Source organism: Leuciscus leuciscus (assembly GCF_965113295.1).
Source record: "Leuciscus leuciscus genome assembly, chromosome: 22".
Lineage (NCBI taxonomy): Eukaryota > Metazoa > Chordata > Actinopteri > Cypriniformes > Leuciscidae > Leuciscus > Leuciscus leuciscus.
In genome coordinates, this window is record NC_138746.1 from 30,396,152 (window position 1) to 30,423,326 (window position 27,175).

The 27,175-nt window shown below is 41.8% G+C and overlaps 1 protein-coding gene across 4 annotated transcripts in view; it reads right to left on the bottom strand.

Moving 5' to 3' along the window:
• Positions 1-27,175, bottom strand: part of meis1b (Meis homeobox 1 b) — a 66,038-nt gene that overhangs the window by 18,086 nt on the left and 20,777 nt on the right. For all 4 annotated transcript variants that reach the window (XR_014201755.1, XR_014201756.1, XM_082154630.1 and 1 more), the window contains exon 8: positions 16,980-17,125. Coding sequence is in view for 2 of the 4 variants with exons in the window: in XM_082154630.1 (XP_082010756.1) it covers positions 16,980-17,125 (146 nt within the window). In the remaining 2 variants the exon portion in view is untranslated. The remainder of the gene's footprint in view (positions 1-16,979; positions 17,126-27,175) is intronic.

A 27,175-nucleotide genomic window follows, 5' to 3' on the forward strand; every position in this document is an offset into this window, starting at 1 on the left:
ATCAAGCAATGTGACAATGGATCGCTGTTAAACAGCGACTTCAATCCATAATGAGTCAACATCATTGACACTGCAGCACAGCAACTGGTTGAGCCATGCAGGGCCGGCCCGCGGCATAGGCGGTATAGGCAAATGCTAGGGGCGCCACTCATCCATAGGGGCGCCAGAATGAGTGAACGAGTGAATTTTTTTATTTATTTTTTTATTTATATATAATACTATTTTAAAACCATTAATTCGAAATACTACCAAAAAAAAAAAAAAAAAAAGTCCGGCTCACCAATCGTCCCCCGCCCATCGAGTGCTTGAAGTGCGTCAGAAACAGAGCGCGCGCGATCAGTTGTTGGTAATTTGTTGTGTAGCGTGCGCGACTCCGCATCCAATGTAGACAGCACTGCTTTTGTTAACACACAGCTCGTAGAAACGGGCCTGGCAGCTCGCGCCAGTTCTAGACGCAGTGAAAGTTTCCTGATTGTGACGGAAGGCCGAATTTACATGAAACATTATAAATGAGCATAGTCTGCGATAGATACAGTGCCAAAAAGAAGAGAAGAGGATAAAAGGGGATAAAGACAGAGGTAAAGTGATGTAGTGAATGAACAATTTATGGCATAGGAGTAAGATACTGTAATTTCATGGCAGTTATTTTTACCTTAAACTTAATGTTAGCAGTTGTTCTGAGTTCTCCAGAGTCCCCAGACTGTGTGGTTTTGTAACAATCATGTCAGTTTTAAGACGCATTTTTTATTATCACTTTTTTATTAATGTTTTACTCTACAGTTGTGCAGTTGTGGGGATACAGTACAGGCCAAAAGTTTGGAAACATTACTATTTTTAATGTTTTTGAAAAAAGTTTCTTCTGCTCATCAAGCCTGCATTTATTTGATCAAAAATACAGAAAAAATTATAAATATTGTGATATATTATTACAATTTAAAATAATTGGTTTTCAATTTATTATACTTTAAATTATCATTTATTTCTGTGATGCAAAGCTGAATTTTCAGCATCATTACTCCAGTCTTCAGTGTCACATGTGACATCCAGTCTATCACATGATCCTTTAGAAATCATTTTAATATTCTGATTTATTATGAGTGTTGGACACAGTTCTGCTGCCTAATATATTTGATGAATAAAATGTTAAAAAGAACTGCATTTATTTAAAATAAAATAAAAATATTTTCTAATTATATAAATCATCTTTACGATCACTTTTTATCAATTTAACACATCCTTGCTGAATAAAAGTATTGATTTATTTCAACCAAAAAAAAAAAACCAACTGACCCCAAATTACTGACCAGTAGTGTATATTGTTGTTACAAAAGATTTCTATTTTTAAAACATTTAAAACATTTTTTTTTTTACTATTTATTTATCAAAGTATCCTAAAAAAGTATCACAGGTTATGAAAAAATATTAAGCAGCAGAACTGTTTCCAACTTTGATAATGAATCATCATATTAGAATGATTTCTAAAGGATCATGTGATAGACCGGATGTCACATGTGACACTGAAGACTGGAGTAATGATGCTGAAAATTCAGCTTTGCATCACAGAAATAAATGATAATTTAAAGTATAATAAATTGAAAACCAATTATTTTAAATTGTAATAATATATCACAATATTATTTTTTTTTCTGTATTTTTGATCAAATAAATGCAGGCTTGATGAGCAGAAGAAATTTCTTTCAAAAACATTAAAAATAGTAATGTTTCCAAACTTTTGGCCTGTACATTTTATGGCATAGTAATGATATTTATTTACAGGTTTATTCAAAATAGCAAAGTTCACATTAAATCTTTATTGTAAATCGTGCTATAAAAGATAATGGGGACTTGACTTGAATGCTATGTAATGCTCTTGGTATTTGTGTTTAGGCTGTAATGTACACACGTGTGTGTGTGTGTGTGTGTGTGTGTGTGTATATATATATATATATATATATATATATATATATATATATATATATACATATATATATATATATATATATATATATATATATATATATGCTAAATCATGAACACAATGACGGGGTGAAATGGGCTGTGATGCATGGGGCGCCTGGTAAAATCTTGCCTAGGGCAGCAAATTGGTCAGGGCCGGCCCTGGAGCCATGTATGAGGCAAGGAAAGGGCGCTTGTGAATATAATTTGCTTTTACTTACGTGATCTAACATATAGCGTTGCAAAGGAAGACATCATCATTTGTGATTCTGATTCACCCTTTGAGAAGTATAATAAGAACAAGGCTTCCAAATGAACAAACAGAAATGTAAAAATGGTTGGCGCCACGGGTTGTCTGCTCTTTTTTGAGCAATAATAAATTGGAATGTCTTTCATGTTGCTGAATGCATGTTTATTTACTGGTACTGCCAGAGAAAGCGAGCTGTTTTCCTGTCGCTCTGTCATTTTCATGTGATCCAATTGTAGGTAATTGGAACAAACTGTGGATTATTTCATGCAGAAAGTTATAATTGTAGTGACGCCTCCAGCCATTTCTGAGTAGATTAAAAAAATTCTTAATTTTTTCCCCTTATCATATCCTTTGTCTGTCGTTATAAACTACAATGTTAAAGTTTGTGTGAAACCAGGGCCAGGACTGGAAATGTGAGAAAACAACATTCCAGCCTCTCTCACTGTCATCTGATCAGTGATCATCGTTGATAGCAGGCCTGTGAGCATCAAACATGTAATGGTAACTATAATCATAAATCATAAAATCAACATTAGATTACTTTCATCCCTGTCGTATTCTGTAGTTCACCAAATCATCTGAGAGGGAAGAAGTTGTGCCCAATTTTAAACACGGACTGTGTAGAAAATAATGGCATTAAGTGTGGCACAATGGCTAGTCAGCCCTATATTGAAGTACATGTCTGGACAAAAGAATCAGAGGCCTCATGACTTTTGGGGGGAAGGCAGTGCCGAAGGCTATATGACAGCACTAACGCTGCCTGTTCTGCTGCCGGCCCCACAAAGAATGACTCCAGTTCTGCGCCACTGCAATTCCAGGAATGAGAGCGCTGGGACCGGATGAGATTCACACATCATTGTGTTCTTCACACTACCTCTCCTACACTAAAACCTTTTAAATTCCGTTTTACTCAGACAACACAATTTGGAAAGAAGAAATTATCATATTGCCAGACCATTTACATACAAAATTCTTTTGCAACCGCTATTTTGAAATCTCTTCCACAGCTACGTTTTATGAGTCAAACATTATGTGGTCCAAACTTGTAAAGGTAGGGGTAACTAGGGAATGATTCACACTAAAACTCAAATGTTAAATATCATAAAAATATTGATGAAGTATAAAATGAAGAATGCAATGTGCTGGCTTCACTTTTAAGAAAAGTAGTGGGAGGACTGTCAACTAAGGCAACTTGTTAGACAACTTTACAAAATGAAATGTTACAACAATGCACAATGGGGTGGAGAAAACGAGCAGTCAAGTTTCAGCTCAACTTAAATGTAACCTAATCCTATCCTAACTTCTCATTAAATCCTAGAAACCCCATACAAAGACCTGTTCAGTGATTGACAGGTGGCTTCGACTGTGAGCATTCAGCAGTACCCAAACAGGATTCCTGTACAAACGCCAACTGGGTCAAGCTCTTTCGCCTACAGAATCATATGTGCCTCACCTTTGTTGTCATAATGACCCCGATGTAGCCACACCAGTATTTGAGTAGAATGGGGCAGCAGTGACTGAGGCCCTATTTACACTTATTACTGTACTTGTCATATCTGGAAAACATCCAGATTCACCTCTAACTTAGGTCCTGCCTTTTTTTCGTTTTTTAAGTAAATTGTCTAGAGTCTATTTGCAATCACAACAGGTGATAAAGAAATTTCCTTTACTGCGGCAGACTTTGAGTTATTATTATTTTTATTGGTGATTTGGCCTTTTTTTTTTTTTTTTTTTTTTTACTGTATTGTTGCGACAATATTTTTCTCTCATCTGTAGGTGACTCCGATGCCTATTCTCAAACAGATACCTGTGCACACTTCTTTCTGCAGATTTCAGATTTGTGCAACCCCTTCCCTTATGACATTCCTAAATGTTCATCCATTCCAACTCTTGCAACAATCTTCTCATACATCTTTTCCATACTTGCTGATGTATTTCATAACATTAAAGCTTTCATGAACACATAAAGTGGATATGTTTAGAAATCCTTTTTTTCCCTTTGTGTGGGTCTCCAAACACCAAATTATCTCTATGCGTCAAAACAGTGTGATTTAGATTCTGGTTTAACGGAGAGAAACCAACAGATTTTATTATAGTCAGAGAGCGACTGAGTATTTTAATCCTCTTGGCAGCAGTACTGGGTGAGAATTGTTTTCTCAGGGTCTCGTGATGCTTTAGTGAGAAAGCAATAACACTGCCTAAAGAACAGATGGAAAGTCTCAACGAATCCTCCCTGTTTCCCTTCGCCTATCTTAATGATACGTCTTGTCCAAATATACTACTCCTTTCATCAGAATTTCCAGCCTCTTCTGCACTGGTGGATACCAAGCCAACGATGCTCAACGATCCTCCCCGTGCTCAGTTCTCCATCATGTATCTTATCTTTGTGTGTGTGTGTGTGTGTGTGTACCAGTGCATCAACAATTGTCCCTCCTGGTCTTCCTCCGTGACCCCCTCAGACAGGGAAGAGCGTGGAGTCCGTGTCCTATCAGCAAGATAAGAGAGGTGAACAGGTCTCTCCCATTCTCTCGTGCTCTCACTGGTAGAGCTAAAGATTGCTTCTCGAAACAGAACTCAGACTTCCCCCCTAACCCTCGGTTGACTCTGTTCTCCTTACCCACAATTCAGAGCGATGGCCGAGAATGCTGTTTTGAATACAGCCAAGATATGAGGAGTCAAGTTGTGTCAGGAGACCTTTCCGTGGGAGAGGGTAGAATTCCAGTATTTACTGCACTGTACCCTGAAAGCTGAGAGGTACAACTCAGACTATGAGAGCAGAAACATGAGAGGTGTGTACTCTTGCCTTTATGTCTTTGTGGGGAGAGTTGTGTCTATGTAGAACAGGGAGGAGGAGGTCTGGATGAGCTCCAGCTGCGCTCCTTATCAGGTCCTTAGACAGGATTCTCTGGTTCACTGTGAGGGGAGAACTATTTTGGAAGTTCTTTTCATCTCTGCGTTTTCTTCATCATTTTGCTTCCCCCGCAAAAAAAAGCCAGAATCCCAGCAGTATTTCTTTACCCATCAACTCCCAGGGTTGGCTAAGGCCACATACTGAACACATCCTCCCCCCAATCGCTGTGGACACATCTTTTTGTGTTCCATTTAACCAGTTAATTACAATCAGCCACAATCCCCCTCTCCCCCACTCTGCTGCTTTCATTACCCACATTACCGTTATTATCGTTATGTTCTATTTAAGGGAACATTTCTCTCTATCCTGTGTGATTTGGATTAAAGAAGCTTTCCATACAAGATTAACTTAATAAAATAAGTGTGCTGAACATGGTGCTTATTCCTCACACAGAAAATTAGTGGGGAGGCATGGCACAAAAATGTTACATGCCCACTGAGTCGCAGGACACAGTCACAGAATTAATCCTTGTGGCTCGATCTGACAATGCCTCCACTAAGTGCCCATCTCCCAGAGAAATGTGATGTCTAATATTAAATACGTTGCGACTAAGGTCAGTGGGTCCTTTCAAGGTATGTGAGGGTTCATTTCAGCTAGGTCTCCTACTGCAGCCTCACTTCCATATTCCTTGTGGCTAATCCCCATGGAAGCCAAGCTGCCCCTGAGGAATGCCTAAGGCTTGATCCAGGGGCCATTCTGGCCTAGGTGTCTACTGAGTATCATTTCCATATCCCATCTCAGAACCAGCCACTGTACGTGTGGGCTGCGTCCACCGCTCTTCTGTGGCTTGGTCCTTGAGAAAACAGGATTATGTCTGAAGTTTAGTGCTCCACCTACTCCAGCTCTGCTAGCATTAACTGTACCAGAGCCACAGCTTCAGGCCTTCTGCAGATAGGGCCACCTACAACATCCAACCCAAACCTTAGGCCGGGGGAGGAAGGATTACCCTTGATATTTGGCTAAGAGCATTATCATCTCTCTAGACAATTATGCACTTGTTGTCTTCGTCAGTAAGATAGGCATGTGAGGCATCCCAGCTTTGTAGAAAAGTTATTTACTATCATTGAAAGGTGTTGTTTCTCAAGAAAGCACAAAAAGTCTTGACCTCAGAGTTTTTCTTGGCTGAGGAAAAGTTGAGACATTTCAAATTCCTTTTTGTGTACGTGGCATAAACATGACGTTTTGTCCTTCATTAAGGAAAAACAAAACATCATATGGGAAACTGAAGAGAGAGAGAGTGAGAGAGAGAGAGAGAGAGAGAGAGAGAGAGAGAGAGAGAGAGAGAGAGAGAGAGAGAGAGAGAGAGAGAGAGAATCTTATAGAAAAAAAACAAAACAGCAAAGCTTCTGTAACCCAATTTCTTCCTAAGATTGATTCACCAATGAGACAACAACAAAGGAGAGAGAAAAATCGTAGATTTGGAAAACAACTGGAGGCCAGGGTTTAAGATGCCCTGGCGGAGTTGGTGACTGGCTGGCTCACAGAAAGTGTGAATGCTTCATTGGGAGCGCCACTAAGTTTGTAGCGAGCTAAGTCAACACAAAGCCGGCACATGAATTATTCACACACAGTGTTTTTAGAAATCCTTGTACTACAACAAGCTAAAGCTGGGGAAATTTCACCCTTGGAATTTTTTCACCATTTAATCTCTACTTTTGATAAAAGAGGATATGTTTAATTTGGTTTCCAGCATTTTAATTAGTCATCCTCTTAAAAACATTTTTTTTGTTGGTTTAGGGAATAGGGTGTAACACAAGTTCTTATAGGTCGGGAATAGGCACTCTTGTTTTAAAGGCAACTGAGGACAGAATGTAAGTCTAAAATTAAAAGATGGGTGTGGGCTGGAATACAAATCAGATCTATCCATATCTGTGTAAACTTCCAAGCCACAATGCTCTAAATAACCATTATCAAATTTGAGCTAAAGGCTTTGCATCCAAAAATGCAAAGTGCAACAGGCAAAAGACAAAATAACACATATCTGGACACCCGGATTTGTAAGCCACTTCATTTGAAGAAAGTGGCTGGTATTTGAATAGCTTTACATAGAGGAGAGCAGAGCTATATTTTTCATGAGGTGGCCTTTAGCTTCAAGCGCCTGCAAAGAGGTAAGCCAGGTCCAGGCACTGATATAAAAGCCAGTCGCAGTAGGGTAGGCAGCCTCTTATTCAGTCTCATTACAGATACCAGTGGAAGGGTGGGGAGTCTGTGTTTAAGGGGGATGCATGTTGTTCCACACCTGCTGTTCACAGTCACACGGTAATAAGGGGGCCAGCCTGCAAACACTGACTGGAGCTTGGTGGACTGCGGCTGATGAGCCCGGGCTAATTCAGGGGTGATTATGTAGTTTACTGGACCACTAAACCTCTTTAAGCTTGTAATTACAGCCTATTTGAGGGGGAACATTCAAAAGCAATTCAGCTGCGCCGTGCCTTGCCACGCCGACCGCAGCTGGAGGTGGGCTGCTGGCACTAGGCGGGGGAGTCTAATATCTGTGGGGAAGGGGATTTTAGCACAGTCAGTCAGGTAGCATCATGGACAAAGAGGTACATGCCACCTCGGCCAACCAACTCTAGAGAGTGCCAGCCAGCGGTTGTGCTTGACACACAAAATCAGAGCGGCTTGAGATCATTTAAAGCTGATAAACACCCAAATTATTGTTTTAGCTATTGTCCAGAGGACTGCGAGTGAAATGCAAAGCAGGGCTATTAATGCATGCTTCGGTACACAAGCTACTCCACCCTCCTGCCTCCCAACAGCCAAAACTGGGTTTGTTGAAGGTGGGGGCCGAGTGGCAGGAGCAGGAACTCATGGTGCATTAAATGTTAAGAGAATCGGGTTACTATATTGCACCTTGACCAAAGAATCCTTTCCAATGCCTTTACTTTCAAGGAAATTATCCTTTAGCTAATTCCACTGAAATGTGATACTCAAAGGAAGCAATTTCGGAACCACAAAAAAATTCTAATAACCTGCACGATATTATTATGTTATTATCATAATTACCCTTTTGCCCTGGCCATTTTAATTAATGTTCAATGGAGGGCCTGAGGGGGAGGAGAAACCTGGTCACGGTTGGAAAAGAGTTAAAAAAGGTAAAGGTATTTTACAATTGCTCCCTTATGCCATTTCACTGCCTGGATAATAGTTGGCAGAGTGAAGGAAAGAAGAACACAGAGACATATTTCTCCTTTCCTCTTCTTTTGTGATCTCATTTTATCTCCTTCTCCCACCTCTTCTTTCTTTCACTCTCTCTCTCTCTCTCTCTCTCTCTGAGCGGAAGACAGATCCTTCTCCATCGGTGCACAGCTTATACAAATCGATGACTTAATCTGTCGTAACAAACAAGTGAGCAGCGCCTTGCCTCTGTCTGCTTCCTTTTCCACCACAGCTAAAACACTCCGCTGATAACAGAGAGAAAGAAAAATAAAAAGGCCCACAGACTAGCACTCTCTTCCTCTCCTAGTGAATTCACACTTTCTATTAACGTCTGAATCTAATCGGATGAAATACGGCCATGTCTGGTTCAAGACACATATTGCAGATGTCTCACACTAGGGAGTGATCCCCTGGCTGCACGCTGAAATCTCTATGGGGACGACATGGATCAGCAGGTGCTCTCAATGCAGCTCCCATGCAGCCATGCATCCCTTATTGCGACAGGAAACACCATGCACTCAGTGCGGCAGGAAAAGGTCAAGATCCACTATCAGAGCTAAATGGAGAGAATCCTATTCAATAGTTGAGTATATGCCAGGTCCTGGATAAAGTTAAGGCAAATAAAGACAAATCTAAGAGGTTTTAAGTGTCTGAGACCATTTACCCTTTGTTCATCACCTTGGGAAATCAATGACAACAAAGACAACGGCACTTTAAAAGGGTTTTGGATTCAGTACACAGGACATGCTAGCTCCATTAAACTATGTATGCACTTACGCATGATGGTATAAAATAATTTAATTTATCTCCTCTCCAAGACAGCACAGTTAATGAAAAACTATAAAATGCTTGCCACCCGTTTTGGCCCACTTTGCTTGCAAACTTTGGATGCAAAATGAAGCAGTGTCAGTTCTAGGTGATACTGATGCAGAAATGAGTGCATGTGTTTCAATGTTTGTATACTTTTTTTTTTTTCAGACACATTGCCAGACAATTACGCTGTTGATGCTCTGTGACTCCTTCATGAAGGGGAAAAAACCCATCAAGCGGCCTGAGGGTAGTGCCGTTTTCTCCTGAAGAACTGTTTGTCCCCAGATGAAAAGCACAATGAGCTCAGAGCAGCACGCATGGCTGAGATTACAAGTAGGAGGAACCGAATTGATAAATTAGTTCAGCAAACGTGCAAACTGATTACCGCGTCTCTGCTGCCATATAATCCATCAGGCATACACTGGCGCACATGCACACACAAACAGAGTGAGCCAAGAGTATCTGGGACAGACTGCTGGAGCTCTGCTCTGTGGGGGAATGCTCTGCAGTGGCTGTAAGTAAAAGGTATTGAGCTGGTGACTGCAGGCGGAAAGATCCCTGAGCACTGACGATTACAGCATAGCTAGGGTAAATCAGCAAAGCCTGGTCTGAATCTCCACACATAGCGCCATCTAAAAACATCAATGGACCTTTAACTCTTGGCAAGACCATAGCTAAACTCTAGCCAACAGTACTCCTAGGATTAAGATGCATTACAGAACAGAACACGCTGGACTGACACCCAAAGATTCAAATTGACAATGCTGTAGAACGCAGACTTGCATAGACATCCAAATATGACTGTCCTTATGTCACCTCAGGTTGTATACTCTGCCCTTCCCAGCTCTGGCAGTTGTGGATCAAGCATCTACCATAATCCCTGATTAACATCCTCCCTAAATGCCCCATAAGTCCATCCCAATGACAACCGAACTAACACTACCATGGTCACCAACACTGAGTGATTAGTGGATATCTAAATGGAATGTGCCAGACTTCAGGATATTTACACTGTATTTCCACAATAGGCTACTGAATTTCTTTGACAGACAGACTGTTCAGGAAAACCTTGCAACACACCTGAGCTCCAAGCTTCTTCCAGAGTTCATGCTGACAAAGCATTTTAGTGGGATTACACATAAATTAGAATTGAGAGACAGACAGCACGGTTTGTCACGTTAATGCCATGGCTGGTATGCAGACAGGAGACCATGCTGGCCTAGCATGATCTCACACTCAACAGTCGTTAGTGGCTAATCCTTCACAAGTAGCTGATAATGAAATACAATACTGTTATGATATAGCTGGCCGGAGTATAACTTTCTCTAACTGACAACGTAATGAAAGTTCCTAAGAGTTCATGTTAACAAGCTGGACGGATGGAATTCAGTGAGGCCCACCTGTGTAGGCCTACTAGTGGAAAACAGTGTACATGAACACTGTCTTCTCCAATGACATGGCTGCATCAGTGGCTGGCCCTGTGGGCATTATAAATTTGTCAGGTTCTAGAGAGCAGCGAGGAAGTTTGAGGGACAACTCTCATCTGGACCAGCTATGCTTCAACAGTTCAGAGGTTACATGAAGTAAAACTTAACTGCCTTTCAGGGACATTACAGAGGAAGGGAGCCAACCAACTGCGTCGGGACGCAGAAAGAGAGAGTGGTGTCAATTAAGCACTGTTCTGTCTTTGTTCCAAAGCCTCAGTCCAAAGGTGCAGCTGATGTTGGGGACGCTGTGGTGGGCTTGGGTAGAAAAACGTCTACTGATGTGGTGATCATCAATCAGGGCACAGATGGCCTGTGAAAGGCTGTGTCAGCAGTGACAGAGCAGCGTCCATCCACCTCTTCTTGCACCATGTGGAGTCTGCCAATTCAATCCATTCTGCCCATGACACACCAGTGCCTTTTACGCTGTCACCCTCGAAGCCTTGCCAATGATGGATATACAGTCTTTTTCCACCCTCTCTCTCTTTCCCTCTCTAGGGGTGAGGGGTGGGGGTGAAGGGGGCTGTCTATCCACAAAGACCAGCCCCAAAGAGTTGCCTGCCCCACATCCCAGGGGCCTGTCAGTGGGGTAATTGATGATGTTTTCATTACAAGATGTGGGAGCAGGGGGGCGCATCCTGCCTCAATGGGCAGCCACAGCCCTAAGATTGACTCAGCTGCCTCTTCTTTGACACCAACTTTTATAAAAAAGCATCAAGTCACTGCTTCCAAATGTCTCACACACACAAATAAACATGTATCCTCTCCCTCAAACAAAAACACCAAAAAAAAGCTACAACAGCTGAGGTAAAGACCCAGTTGGCTGAAAGAAACATGGTAAAAAAGCAAAGAAGCACAGTTCAGAAGAACATAAAGTACAGACGGAGTCAAGAAAGAAGCCATTTTTTTTTTCAAAGATCCACAGTGCTTGATCCTCACTGTCTGAAGAATTCCTTGAAGCTATTTCAATTTTATGGCGCCTCCAGTACTCACTGCCACTTAGATGAAATTAAGAAATAACCAGCGACCTTAGGCTGCTAAATTCAATTTGCAAATATTAATCTACATGGACTTTCTGCTCTAGTCAAAAATGAATGAACGAGTGAATGAAAGTAAAAACAATGCACACTCAGAGCTCCAGGTCATTTGATCTGTGTATGTGCAAGGCTCTTTTGAGGTTTGGCCTTGTGTGGTAAAGGTGAGAGAACACTTGAGAGTAGGGCTCCCCACCAGGCCAAATGCAGAGTACCACACTGGGGTTGCCATGGGTGACCAGTGTGCTGACATCTCACGGCAATAAACAACCACGGACTAATGGCATCTAAGGCCTGGTTGACCTCTGATCTCTAATAGATGTGGTGGCTTTTTTGACAAGGCTATTCAGAGTGGGCTCTTGGCTAAATGTTACCATGCCTAAAGTTTGTTTACAAGGATGTTACTTTTCTTGACAAAGAGCCAGCCAGGAGCCTCATTTGCAATAATGGTGGCCAAGTTTTTTATGCGATACAAAATGGATCCTGTGATGTTATGTAGACAGACAATTCTGGGGGTGTTTATGTTTCTTGATGACAATACACATGTTTGTTACCTTTAAAAAAAATACTGCTGTACTTTCATGTTCTTGAAAAATACCATGATGGCAATTTCATGGTATTCCTTGGATTTCAAAGAAAAACCATAGCCTATATCAAAGAATTAATTCATATAGTAAAATATTTTATAAAGACACACTGCAAAAATGTAGAAATTTTAGAAATTATATATTGTCTAGAAAATATTGCATGTTTGATAAATTACTATTTTATTTGTGTGTTAGCAATGTGCAATTCAAGTCTCTCAAAAGTTTTCATTGAGGTGATAACAGGCTAGCTTGACAACTAAAGGTGGTCAAGGCAACATATCATCAGGTCCAAACCCTTGTGATAAGATCTGTCAGGGCACCCAGTTGCTATGGCGATATGAGTGGCGGGTCTTGCTGTTTGAACAATGTCAACACACAGCACCGTATCAACCATTTCACAGACAACTTTCAGGATGGTATCTAATGCTAAGAACTATGAATACAATGGCTCTTTTATTTTAATTTTTTTACTGTGGATCTATCTGTTGGTCATAACAAGTACATTTGTAATGCTCCTATTTTGCTATGCACAGCACTTCCACCATATTTTTCTACACTGCACAAGTTCATAGATTTTGATTAATATGTGAGACATGTTAGTGCAAATCTTATCTTGACTTAGTGAATTAAATTGAGCATGTAGGAAAATTCACTGCTTTGAGCCAAATGTATGTCTCCCTTTCAGTGTTTTTTTTTGTTTTGTTTTTTTTTTAAGTAAAACCGAGAACCCCAGCCTTTTGAAAACCCCTCTCTGCTTTCCATGCACTACTTTTTGAGGAGGTCATATGCTGAACATCTGTAATTTTGCCCAGGAAATCATCAGCAGGCCAATTCAAACCAACTCTCTCCCCCTGACTCCAGCCTCCACCTATGGGGCAACAAATTCAACCCAACTCCCCGAAGAGGACACAGCCCGTTCCCCCTTCTGCTGGTCCAACCAGCTCAGGGCCCTCTGCACGATTCAGTCCATCGAGTGCAGAAATGAGTTATAGCGTTTTTCACACCTGGTTCTGCTCAAGATGCAGCACAGTTGAGGTTTGGCAAAATGTGCTCCCAGCGAGTAAGAGAAAAAACAAGAATGTTGCCTCCACCAGAATTGTTACATGTGTGTGAAGAGGGTGCTAAATTGGAGCCTAATTGCATTAAAAGCGATTATGCCTTCCAGTCTCATTTTGAACACAAACACCACGTAAAATGGGGGGGAGCGATTGCACATTGTGCTGTGGTTTGCTTTTTACGAGCTGTTATGGAGGCTCCCTCTCGCTCTCCGGTTCTGTGTACAAACAGGACGAAGCCCAGAGCCAGCCTAATATTCAGCTGGTCCAGGATCAGTCCTTATTGTGGCAGCATAGCAACAATCTGAAGCCTGGCTTTCATCTAATTACTCTATCACATAATTTAGCAAATTGCCCTTTCACTGGGGAGCTGAGTGCAAAAACATAAGCACAGCGGGATTTGGAGCAATGGCTTCCATTTATTACTCTTTTCTTGTTAAATTAAACAAGAAAATACTGTTTGTTAGATAGAGAGTGAAAATCAGGAGGGAACAAGGAATGGGAAGGAGGGGGGCAAAGAGTCCAATTTCACGGCCACGGGAACAGGAAAGCTGCTCAGTGCACCCAGCATTCCTCTCCAGGATGCCTGGCACAGTCTCGCTATCTTTGTTCAGATAAAATAAAAAAACAAACAACAGTTAAAGCAGGAAAACTAACAGAAGTTTAGGGCCTTTTGTTTTTTGTTTTTTATTTCACCACAAAGTTTATTGGAATGTGTTCACGCCAGCTTTACAGCATGCTAAAACACTTGTGAGTGAAGAGTAATTAGCTAGCATCTCTCCCTCTTTCTCCATGCTATTCTCAGACCTGCAAAACTCCCTCTTCCACTCGCCCTGCAAGCCAGCTAATAACTGGGAACTGAAAACAACTGATTAAAGAGCAGCTTTAGGGTGTAGCTACCCCATAGGCCTTCACCGTCTCCTCTGTATCAGTCTCCGTTCCGCTTATTGTTTTCCTCTCCTCCTCTTCCACCGAATGGCTCATCAGAATTATCTTGTACTGCCACCCACTTCACACTTCCTTCTCGGCACAATGGCTTTACCGTTTGATTCATGTGACATGCAAAGAGCGCATTCCTTCTGCGGTTGGTTCTTGAACTGTGCAACACATATATTTCTCTAAGACAGAAGGCTATCATCTGCGTGTGTTGTTTGTGCCGCTCGCTAATTGCCGCTATCTTTATCACCAGGGGCCAGACATGAGGACTGTTCCTTCACACATTGATTCAGAGGAAAAGAGACGTTCAGCAACTACCTCTTACATCAATCCTGAGCCCTCACACTTTCTCCTTCATCTTTGTGGCCTCAGTTGAGACTTTCCGACGTCCTTTGAGTAAAAGACAGTAGGGAACGGAAGGCGAGACGATTGTATTGTCCGTAAGGTCAGTCATCCGTTCCTCACGTGCTGCGTGTTGTTTTGTTCCCCATTCAAATGCTGAGCTGTCAGAGTGAAGCACTCAAAGCAGGGAGTGAAACGAGTCTAATTTCTCAAGTTTGCCGTAAGGAGCGCTGTACAAACCTATTTACGGCAGAGCCTGAAAGTGTTTCCATTTATGTTTCGATCTGATCAAAGCAACACTTATTGTCTCTGTATTAAAGTCAGCTTCCTTTCTACCACTTTCTATCGGTCTAATCTATCCCTTTTTCCCTCACTCTCTGTGGGGTGCGGGGTGACATTGGTTTCTTTACCTTTTTTCATCTCAAGCACTGTGCTCTCTCTCTCTCTCTCTCTCTCTCTCTCTCTCTCTCTCTCTCTCTAAGGAGTTCTTACAGTCATTTTCAATTAATTGGAGATTGATTGGATACTAAAGTCAAGTATAAACATCTACTAGCAATCGCTGTCATTTCATTCAAAAGTGTCCCACAATCACAATGCAAGGCTGTTAGGGGTGTTTGCTTGTTTGATGTTATGTGGTTGTTTGCTAAGTGTTCTAAGTGCTTGCTAGGGTGCAAAATTGTAAGGTATGATTTCTTCAATGTAATAGCACATCGTTCCTTAACAAATCCCATCATTTAAGATACACAGAGCACGAACAACCGAGGACATGTTACGCAGCAAAGTTTAATACTTAGAGTAGGGGTTTGTAGAGCAATAGTAAGAGTGGTATTCTAAGCCTAATCTAAACTCTAACTGTACCTTTTAAAAAAATAATGCATTTTTTATAATAATAATAATCTATTTATGAATCATTTTCACCTTGAAGATGTCCTAAAATAGGGCGTTTGTCAGATTTAGCAAACTTCCAGGAGAGTTTTGTCCCCGAAGTATAGTTAAATACAAACACTTCAGACAAAACAAGCTCTCAATGACACAATACTGTCCACCATAATAGTCAGCCAAGACAAACAGGAAACTAAACTTCCATCAGTCTATGCTCTTGTGGATATTGCACACTGTTGTTTGAGTGTATGTATGTGTGTGCCTGTGTGAACTGGCAAATGGCTTTCTTTTCACACACCTTTCTCCTGGGGCCGCTAAAGGTGGTAGTTGATGGGGGTTTGAGTGTGTGTGTGTGTATGTGTGTGTGTTGGGGGTGTGCTTGGGGCAGGTGAAGTTCTGGGGTACTCAGGCATAGTTTCTGTGCCACAGATGTAAGAAATGGGGGGCAGGGGGCGAGCATGTGGGGGCTTTTGGCACTGATCAAATGGGTTCCCTTTTGACTCCAGCTTGGTTAGAAACACACTTCCTTTCAACACCTAAAAATGCACGCTTCTGGCCATAATAGCTACTTCAGTCATAAAGCGTAACACAAACAAGTGAAGGCTTAAGTAATATGTTCATTGAAAATACACCTACGTGAACATTTCACTGTCTTTAATTAAGAGACATTATTATTATGAGTTGTGCAGAGTGTGCATGTGTGTGTACAGTATTTGTGAGAGAGCGAGGCTGGCAGAGGTGTGTGTTTAGCCTGTGAGAAGGGTAGATATATGGAGATAAGTGGTGTCTTGACAGCACTCCGATTACTTTGTGGTAAATGAAATAGTGGAAGTGAAATCCATCAAAGCAAGAGGAAGAGCCAACCACATCAATGGCCTGTGCTGCTCTATCACTTCTCTATGGCAGGTGTGGACAGCCACAGTAGAGAACCAACCACCAGCCCAAAAACACATTCAACTAACTGGCTAACCCAGTTTTGATCATGTAACTTAGACGTACACTGGCTCCAAAAAGTATTTAAATGCTACACTACGTGATTTGATACTACAAATACTTTGTCGTCATTTTGAACAATACATATATATTTTGTATATATATAATTTAAATGTTAAGCCTCACACAATTGTAAAGTGTGCTTGCTGTCTTCTTTTTTTAATTATATGCCACTTGGTTGGACACTTTCTTAATGTAATGGCATATAGACATTTTTAAGTGTTGCTTTAGTGACCAAAATATACCATAATCCCCATCTCAAGTCAGTGTTAATATGGATAATACGCTGACACACACTGTATGGAGAACTCCTAAAAATCTCCATGAATAACAGTAAAAAAGTATTGAAATCGACGACTTCTGTCGTCTAACTTCTGTCTTTGCTATCTTTAGCTTGATGCTGTTTTTTTTGTTTTCTTGGCCTAAAACTTAGAGCATGTGTTGTTAAGGCTAGGAAAGATAGAGTGAATGAAAGCATGTGCGTTGTCTATTTCAAGGGCTTTGAAGTGCAGCATTCAGTATTGGCTGTAAAAGACTCAAAGAGAAGCAGCAAGAGGAAAGATCACTTTACTGAACTCACCGTCAAGTGCTGGAAAAGCCATGCCCTCATAATGTTGGTCGCCACTTTAGGGAAGATACCCCGTTTTTTATTCCTCTTCTTCTCCTTGTCGGGGTCGTCGTCATCTCCTGTGCTGGGTGATGCCACACTGTTGTCCAGACCGTCACCTGTCAAAACACACACCACACACACAGGTCCTGATCAGTAACAGAAACACAGAAGCAGGCAATGCATCCCCCACCCCCCACAAAAAAAAAAACACACAAAAAACTAGGCAACAGGGTAAGCTGGCAACAATAGTGCTTCTTTGAAGCGTCACGTCTGAATGCATTCATTTTTAATACTTTTATAAATAACCCCCCTTTCTCATCCCCCACACAACACTCAGAAAAAGGGAGAGAGTACAATGGACTTGTAAGGTCGCATTTCCCCCCTGCCTTCCAACACAGTGAGTCACCAATGAATTGAGAATGACAGAGAGATTTAGTCTTCATTATCCCAGGGAAATATTGATTGAAGCTCGCCCCGGTGTCTTTTTACCTCAGGTGGGAGTTACACACTATAAAAAAGGGGAAGGAGGGGGGTGAATATGGCTGCTGCACAAAACGGCATCCCTTTCAAAGAGCTGCATTTTAATAACAATGCTGCATGGGTGTTTGCAGCAACCTGTGGGTGCTCGATAAGGCTTTATAATGGGCAGTTTGACATACCAGAGCAGAGGAGATGGCTTACGTCGCCTTTTCAGCCTCACATTGCCAGTTTGCTTGCGTTCGCTGATTTTATTCAGATCCCCCAATTATCGTACGCATTCTCCCTCAATGAGAGCCCGAACCCGCCACTGAGAAGCCTTCTGATAATTGTTATCATGAACCCGCAATTCAAATAATAAACCATAAAAGAAACACGAGCAAGGCAAACAACAGCACGTTGCAAGCGTTTCAATAGCGGAGGCACAGGAACGAAGAGAGTAACTTATTGATTACATATAAAGCACTTCCAAAAGCCCCAGCGCTATTCGTACAGAGAGATTATGGTGGGTTAACTCTTTCTCTCACTGTAGCTTTCAGTCAGCGACATAAGGCACCTGTATCATTGATAATTAATGGAAATGTCTGCAGTAATCCGGTTGGAGATAATTTTTTTCCCAGCTCCATGCATCAATAGAATAATCAAGGGTCTAAAAGAGTCTTTGCTCCCCATTACCTCAGGCAAAAGAATTCCTGAAAGCATGCCTTGCGGGCACCTGAATTATATACGCCATTAGGAGAGCGAAGGCTTTCTACATTCCATATAAAACACTCCGCCAGCCCTCTCTACCTAGGAGAGAAGCCCCAGAAAAGGCTGAGACTTTTTAAGTGAAGACTTATGTAGATACAATGGCTTTGCCTTTTACACAAGGGCACTTTCCTTCAGTCTGTCACTTACTAAAAAACTGACCAGAGCTGAATCGCCCTCCCCCAACACACACAGACACAAGAAAAAACTGGATAAAAAAACAAAAAAAAACCTAAAAGCTGTCAAAGGCGAGTTTCGATTACATCATTAACTGATGCCAAAAACAGCCCTGGCTCAGAGAGCAGTTTGTCTTCCGACTGTGTTTAGGCAAATAGAACTTCCCAGCTCCCATCTGGAGAGGCAGTGGCACCGCTGGTTTGTAATCTAAGACACCATTTTCATTAGAAGCAAATGCTTCAAATCCGGTGTAAAGACTAGTTCGTGTTCAGCAAAGCCTAAAATAATAAACCCAGGGCTTGTCCCATGCGAGTTAGCAAAACAGAAGCAAACACTGGATATCAGGTCAGACGGAGGAAGAGGGAAGGGGGGTATGACGAAAGAGTGAAAAAGGGCAGGGGCCGTTTGAGTGATGTCTGAGGTAACTCTGTTGTGTGTGTGCTCTCTTGAGCTTTGGTCTTCCGCCTCTTCTAGCCATTTTGAACTATTTAACCTCTCTTCCCCAATATTTTCCTTAAAATCTAACCTCTTAAGGCCTACACCTTGAAGGCAAACGAGGGGGAGGGAAACGAAAGCTGTCAATTTTATTGGGATTTCCATTTTTGACGCAATTTGATACCGTTTTAACTTAGTCGAGTCTGGTACTAATTTCACCTCTTTTTTAGCATTGCAGTGTCAATGTAAGCACATGGCAGTGTCTATACAGCAAGTTTCTGTCAAACTGTCATCCCATTGCTAGTCAACACAGTAACTGTTCAGTTACATGCAACGAAAAATATGGCATAGTGTGATTTTTGTTGTGTTGTAAGAGATTGTATCCATTTTGTCCTCCAAAATCATGTCAGAAAAATCAAACATGCAAAAAGGCTCACAAGAAGAATTTCTGATTGGCTAAAAAGGCGTCACTTCGCTGACTCTTTTCTAGGGCTGTAACAGAGATGTACGTTCAGGATACCTATTTCAACATGCTGATAGCTGTCATTTTTATTGTTATTTTCATCTTCGGTACAATTCAATACTGGCTCACCTTATTCGACTAGGGCTAATTTCGCATCTATTTTAGCACTGGTGTGTCTGCTTAGGCATGTGGCAGTGTCTATACGGCACTTTCGTTTCAAAATGTCAGGCCGTTGCCGAGCTTCCGCACTCTACCCGCGCCAAATAAAGACGAATGATGGCGGCGAGACTGAAAAGGTGGAAATAATCATAAAAATGATGCTAGTCCATAAACAAGCTCACAGCCTCATTAGTCCAGCAGCAGGCTCCACTGGCAGATTTATGCGCCTTTTCGCTGATGCCATGAGGAAATGCCACGGGCGAACTTTGGCCAACTGCTAATGGGTTATGACAGCGTCTTAGCAACTACTGCAGGGAGGGGGGACGTGCGGTCCGGTCCGCCACTGACAGAGAAGAAAATGTCATCTCATCTGGCCATGTGTGGTGGAGTCTATGCAGCAATTAGAGAGCAGGCCAGTGACTGGAGCAGGCCAGAGGCTGAGGAGGATGCCCCGCGGCTAACCAGGGAGAGAATTTTTTATGACCCCCTCGTATGCACACACACACATCCGTGCATGAGATCAGCATGTGACGCTCTAGATGCCTGGCTGCTGCTAAAATCAGGTTAGCTTCCCAACATGCCTTTGTCAGCCAGCTCTTCTGATTGGCTCATCTGCTCCATCTCGATACCTGTCTCCTGCTCTCTCGATCTCTTCAGCCATCTCTCTCTCTCTCTCTCTATCTCCACCACTCTCTCTCTAACTTACTAAAGGCGCTTTCTGACATTATCAGAGAGATGTAGGCTAATCTGTTATGATCCGATTACTCAAAAAGGGCACTACCTGTTCCCCTTGCCGTGTGCGTACACAACTCCAAAGTGTCAGCCATTTTTCTGCTGCTTTACAAATTAGCAGAGTGGCACTTCCAATTCATCAAGCACAATGTCAAGCGTTCATTTACATGCTACAAAAAAGATGACTTGATGCTACTTTTTGAGATGGAGATCTACCACCTCTGCTGTAAAGACCAGTCAGGCTGGTTAGTTGTTGGTTTGGTTAGGTCTTCATGATGAGTTCTCTGTCCAGAGAACAGAACTTGCTGGTAAAGGTAGTTTAAAGGTTTAGTGTATCTGTGATTTTCTGACATGATAATAGCATTGGATCAACCAATGATGTGAGTTTGGGGATGGGGCTATCTGTTTATCTAAGCAATAAAGCTTAGTCATTATGTTATTTTTGCATTTACCCATAACAAGGCCATTGGGGATTGTAGTTCTATCAGAATCTAAAACACAATGTATGCTGTTTCTCATCAGGGTTTCATTTGAATATTTTCAACATTTGGGTAAGTCAGGCTGTCATTGCTCATGCTGTATAGAAGATTTTAAGAAGTGTTTTGACTACATTTTATTGGCCATGGTCTGATGGATGGGGCCAAGCTGTGGAAACAGATTGGCTTTTGCTTTACACCACATTTGGTCCATGGATGATTTCTAGAGCACCTCTGGCCTCTCCCTGCGGAGGGAGTCAGGTGACCTGTGCTGCTCTCTCACTCTCCCTTAACATTCAAACACACTCTCATATGACTGTACCACGGCTTTCCTGGTCCTGCAAAACCTCAGCCTTAAGGGCCTGCCATCCGCCTTCTTTTCACTATGCACACATTCACACACGTTCACACACTCTTCCTTCTAACACACACACACACACACACACACACACACACACACACACACACACACACACACACACACACACACACACACACAGAGTCGCATATAAAGAGAGTGGGCAAATGGGAAGAGGGGAGGGTCGGGGAAGAAAAGATAAAGCCGGGTTCATTGTATTCAGGCCATTCACATGGTTAGAATGGACCAGGCAGCGGGGGTTCCCTTTGCATGGGTCACAAGCGCCTCCCACCTCAAAAATATTCTGAACATGCAGGAATTCCTGCGGTATGATTCCCAACAAGAGACACTCAGATTAGCAGGGAGCTTGCCGTGCACGCTTGCCCCACCATACATTTTCTGTTCCTAAAATACATACAAACATTAGTAGCGGTCTGCTGACTGCAATCACTTGCTCTTCCAGCAAAATGGCCTTAGCTCCTCTAGTTTCTGACTTGGAAGGATACATAAAAAGGAAAATAGAGGGTTTAATGAGATGCGACATGGCGGCAATGTGGCAGATCTTTAGTTATGTTGACTATGTTTGGCTCTTTGAGAACTGATCACTTGTGTCTTGTGATATGCATAGCTGTGCATATGTGTGTATTAATGCTCAACTACTTTTTCGATTTATAATTATGAAGAAAAAAAATAGCAGTGTAAATACTAATCTGCGGAGAGTCATTATTACAATCTGTAATTACCCGGGATTCATTTGAAATAATGACAGTAAATAATGACCGATTTAAATAACTGCAGGCATCTTAAATAATGACACTGTTTTCCCCCCTTTTATTACACATATGATGACAGTGACAGATCTGTAATTCATAATTTGAGGGGGAAAAAGAGTGTAATTACAAGTCTTTCATGCCGTACCTCGTGCGTCTCTGTCATCGCCTCGCAGCGGGGCTAACAGAGAGAGGGTAATGCATAATGTGCCTCATATTCAGTGTTATAATGCCTCTAATTAAACGGAGTCGCCCGCGTGAGTCCTAGCTGAGAGCTCCTCATGCATATTCCCAGGTCTCCGGGATCAGGCCGCTGACATACCCACAGGTGATGGCAAAAATGTCATTGCAAATGTTACGGCTCTTTTTCGTCCATGTCTGTGTAGGGGTCACTTCCACTGAAGCCCCCGACACATTGGAAAGCGTACTGAGGCCCAGGGGCAAAAACACAGCATTAAACTGAGGTCTCTCTCACTCTCTCCCTTTCCCTCCCCTCCTCCTCTTTTCATTCTTCCTCCGGTCCGTGTGTCGAGGGGGGAAAACGGTCAAATGAAAGTGTAGGGCCCTGAGTTTACCCTTTCATGTCGAGCACTTTTACTGTGTAACTATTGATTTTTCTCCTTTGTAATTTTTTTTTAATCTGAAGATATAAGGCAGGCAGAAAAGGCAGGCTGGTGAGGTTCAAACGGGAACACTTTAAGAGTCCTCTGATTCCACCGAGGCAACACACACACACACACACACACACACACACACGCACACACACACACACACACACACACACACACACACACACACACTCACTCACAAAGAGTATACATGCTCTATTCTCCCTCTCTCTCTCTCTCGCTCTCTCTCAGACAGCTTTTGACACCTTCTCCAGGGCCAGCTTTGTTCGATATCCAGGCAGACCGGATGGCTGAGAGGAAAGTGTTTTTTAAAAAAAGGAACATGGCTCGCAACAAAAGCTAAGAGCCTTCGCTGGTCGCAACAACAGCACTACTGCAGCAGTCTGCCTGGAATTCAACTCATCTGAGCGCTTTTAAACCTCTCATCATCTACTCTAGGTGAACCTAAAACAATACACACAGCCAAATAAAGACATGACATCCATCCTCTGACTCAATTGAGAACAGCAACTTTTCAATATCTGTAACAGACAGAGGCCTGGAGACAAACTGTTTTGTATTGTTCCTTTGTGTTTTTTGGTATATTTTAGTAATGAGCGAAACGCAACCAGAGACGTGTGGTTAACTGCGTCGGTCTTCATTATTGGCTTCTGGCAGATCATTTTCCACATGGCAGCTATCTAAATGACACAGGCTGAGATAAGTGCTCTAATGCACAGGGATTTTCCCCAACTACAGCGTATCGCCATCCATTGGGCTGTAGTACAGTAGATAATGTGAGGGTATTTCACTTCTAATAATAGCCTGCTTGGTCTCCCCTGCGTTTGTTAAATGTAGTTAACATGGAGAGTGAATTGTATGGCAGAATTACACAATGATCCCTGCTTATAAAGAAAACCCGGGGACTGTTATTACTGAAAAGATGGTGGTGGGAAAAAGTCATCCAAAGGATGAAATGTAACATCAAATAGCTTTTCTTTCAATGATAAGCTGCTCTTCATTCAGATCCATTATGTCTGCACATAAAGCAGAAGACCCCCGTTTCACCTAAAGAGTCAATATGGAGAAACTTAAAAGCTAGCATTTTAATTCATCTCAATTCCATCTGCTTAGATAGCTTGATTGGATAGATAGACAACATATATACATATGCCTTGAGAGTAATAATTAATGCTGAAAACAGATTGGCTAACTACAAGAACACACTTCCTAGACTTTTGCTGGTGACTTAACAGATTTATGTGTTGATATATGTATATGTATATATTGGAAACATTACATTTGTTTATGTTTTTGAAAGACGTCTCTTTAACTCGCCAAGGCTGCATTTATTTGATCAAAAACACAGTAAAAACAGTAATTTTGCAAAATGTTATTATAAATTAAAAGAACTGTGTTCTATTTTAATAAATTTTCAAATGTATTCAAATGATTATTATTATTATTATTATCAATGTTAAAAACAGTTGTGCTTTTGGAAATGGTGATACTTTCTTGTTTTGATCATTGATGGCTGCTCTGTCAAGTCTTTGTCATCGGTTAGGAACCTGGGTGTGCTCTTTGATACCAATCTTTCATTTCAAAGTCACGTTTCTAGCATCTGTAAAACCGCATTCTTCCATCTTAAAAATATATCTAAATTACGACATATGCTTTCAATGAAAAATGCGGACCAGTAAGTTCTCAAAATTCTGGCCATTTGATAATACCTAGAATATCAAGATCGACTGCTGGCGGTAGATCATTTTCCTATTTAGCACCTAAACTTTGGAACAGTCTTCCTAACATTGTCCGGGAAGCAGACACACTCTGTCAGTTTAAATCTAGACTAAAAACGCATCTCTTTGACCTGGCATTCACATAGAACATTATACATTTCTATTATTCAAATCAGTTAAATGATTATTAGGCTGCATAGATTAGGTCAGCCGGAACCGGGGACACGTCCTATAACACCATCTACGCTAATAATGGCATCTACGCTAATGTTAGCCTGGGTTCTCCCAAGGTTTTTTTCTCCATTCTGTCTTCTGATGGAGTTTTGGGCCACATCCACACGAAGCCAGAGCTTTCCCTATCCGATATTTTTTTTCCCCGTTCAAAAAAAAAATTCCGTAAACACGGCGTCGTCTCAAGAAATATCTGCGTACACACGAAACCACTGAAACCGACTCAAAACGATGTAGTATACATGCCAGACCAGTATGTGGCGCTGTAATTCTGCCACAGACATACACTAAAAACGGAGAAGAAGACTTAAAGCATGCGCATAAACCTTGCGCGCTCGCTGTATACAACAATAATATTAGGCACAGTAGCTTCTTTTTTTCTTTTCTTTTTTCCTTTTTAATCAAGAACTTTGTTGAACAATATGAAAAACCATAAATGTAGTTGCTGTGACTTAACGGTGTCTGACTAGTTGACACTTGGTGTGATGACATCATCGTTTCACAAAATGTACGGATTGGCCGTACACACGAAAACGCAAGGGCGGCGTTTTCAGATTTATCCACCTTGGGACCCGGTTTCAAAAAATAGCGGTTTCAGTCTCCGAAAACGCCGGATCCGTGTGGACGAAACGCCAATACGATAAAAAAATGTATACGTATACAGCGAAACGCGTCTCCGTGTGGACGGGCCCTTGGTTCCTTACCACTGTTGCCTTGGCTTTTGGCTTGCTTAGTTGGGGACATTTAATATTCAACAATATTATTGATCTGCCTTACTTCAGGTGGACGATGATGCAATTTTCTTCTAGAAACAAACTTTGTTGTATTATTTTCATGTTATCACTGTGAAGCTGCTTTGATGCAATCCAATAAAGGTGACTTGACTTGACTTTCTTAAGGATTATTTGAATGAAGCATTTATTAAATTGATTCATTATGTTTATTAAAGCATTTATTAAATATAAATATTTTGTAACATTTTGTCAATTTTGATCAATTTAATGCATCCTTGGTGAATAAAAATGTATAAATTTCTCTCTTTTTTTTAATATTGCCACAAAATGTTTGAATGGTATCATTGATTCCACAAAAATGTTAAGCAGCTCAATGGAGACATCCATGCTGACAACCAAACCTTGACCCTTGGTTGTGAAAAATGATTAAGAATAAAGACATAGGAAAAATTAAGTCATTCCAGGATGAACTGTAACATCAGGAGGCATTTCTTTAATAAGCTGTCCTTCATTCAAAGTGACAGATCCGTTATGCCTATATTTACTGCAGTCTAACGAAGGCCTCGAATTCACCCCTGTCAGACATGCTGAGGCCACAGGAAGTGGAGCAGAGGGAATGTGGGGGAATTGTAGTTCTATCAGCTTATGGTGAACTAGGGAGATAAGGCTCAGGGCTGGAAGTGACGGAAACAGAGCTGGGCTGAACGTCTGCTTCCTGACAGCAACAGATCAGGGGCGGCTGGACGTGGGCGATACCATTACAGCTCGGCTGTGCAGTCCTCTATTGAGACCACAAACACACACGCACTTACACATATATTCACAAAGAGCAGGGACAGCTCTGAGGAATTTTTGGGACATTTTTTAGGTTATCAAGCTGGGAATCTTTCTGGTTCCTGCCATTCTTTGACTCAATCGGGCTCCCAGGGCATTGCTGGTGATCGGGTTACGGCTTGCACAAAAAAAAGAAAAAAAAAGTGCACGCATGCTCGCACACACATGCATTCACTCTCTCTCAAGCACACATTAAGCAAACACACCCTCTCTCCATACACATACACACCCTCTAAAAGCATACAACTTTTGTTTGTTTGTTATCTCTCTTTCACTCCTTAAATCTTAAAAAAAGAAACGCTTGAGGAGGTCTTTATCTTTACCCCTAAATCCCTTCAGCAGGTATCCATGTCAAAAGACTAGGGCTAGGCTCTGGGAGAGGATTGTTTAGTAAGGGTCAGTCCTGGGTCAAGCTTTCGGCCCGTTGTTAACACAGCCCTCCCCCTGGTGCTTTTTGCACCGGCCTCCATCTGCACACACCTTCGTCCACCGCCACTCCAAAACTCCAGCACCCCAGCAAATAATCCCTCTCTGTGAGAAGTCTCTGGTGACAAATACAAAGGTCAAATAGCTTTAGCACACAGTGCAAGGGAAGCCAAATTCCCCAAATATGGAGCTTTGGTGGTGTTTGCTCGCATGAAATTGACTTTCTGGGGTGTCTCCAAAAAGGCTTGGTAAATTCCTTCGTTCTTTGTAGGGCTTCATGCATTAAAGGTCTTTGCGATTGAATTATTTGGTGTCAAGTGGTGGACAATACATTGTTATTCATATAGGTAAATTAACATGTCAAGGAAAACAGCAATGGACATACCAAAAAAGGCTCTGGAAAATGTCAATAAATATGAGGAGAAAGACATATAGAAGAAAAAACGGACAATCAGAGAGTACAGTTTGGTCTATCAAGGAGAACATTTTGAACTGCTACCAAGCATCTCCTCGTCATATCTCTTCTGGACAGCTCACAAGTCTTTGTAGCAGTCCCAGGACCTCACATGTGCACTCCCAGTCACTATCGGCAGGAAAATATTCCTCATGCAGTATTATCGGTAGGGCAGCATATGGCAAACTAGCAGCAGGCTACTCATCCTCATCCTCTTTGGAGGCTAAAATTAGCACAATACTGTTTGTGGCTTTAAGCTGGACTCAAACCCACTGTGATACCGCTAATAAAAAGACTGGCCTCCTGCTTAGAGAAAGAATGTACATCCCTACAGATCACGGGAGGA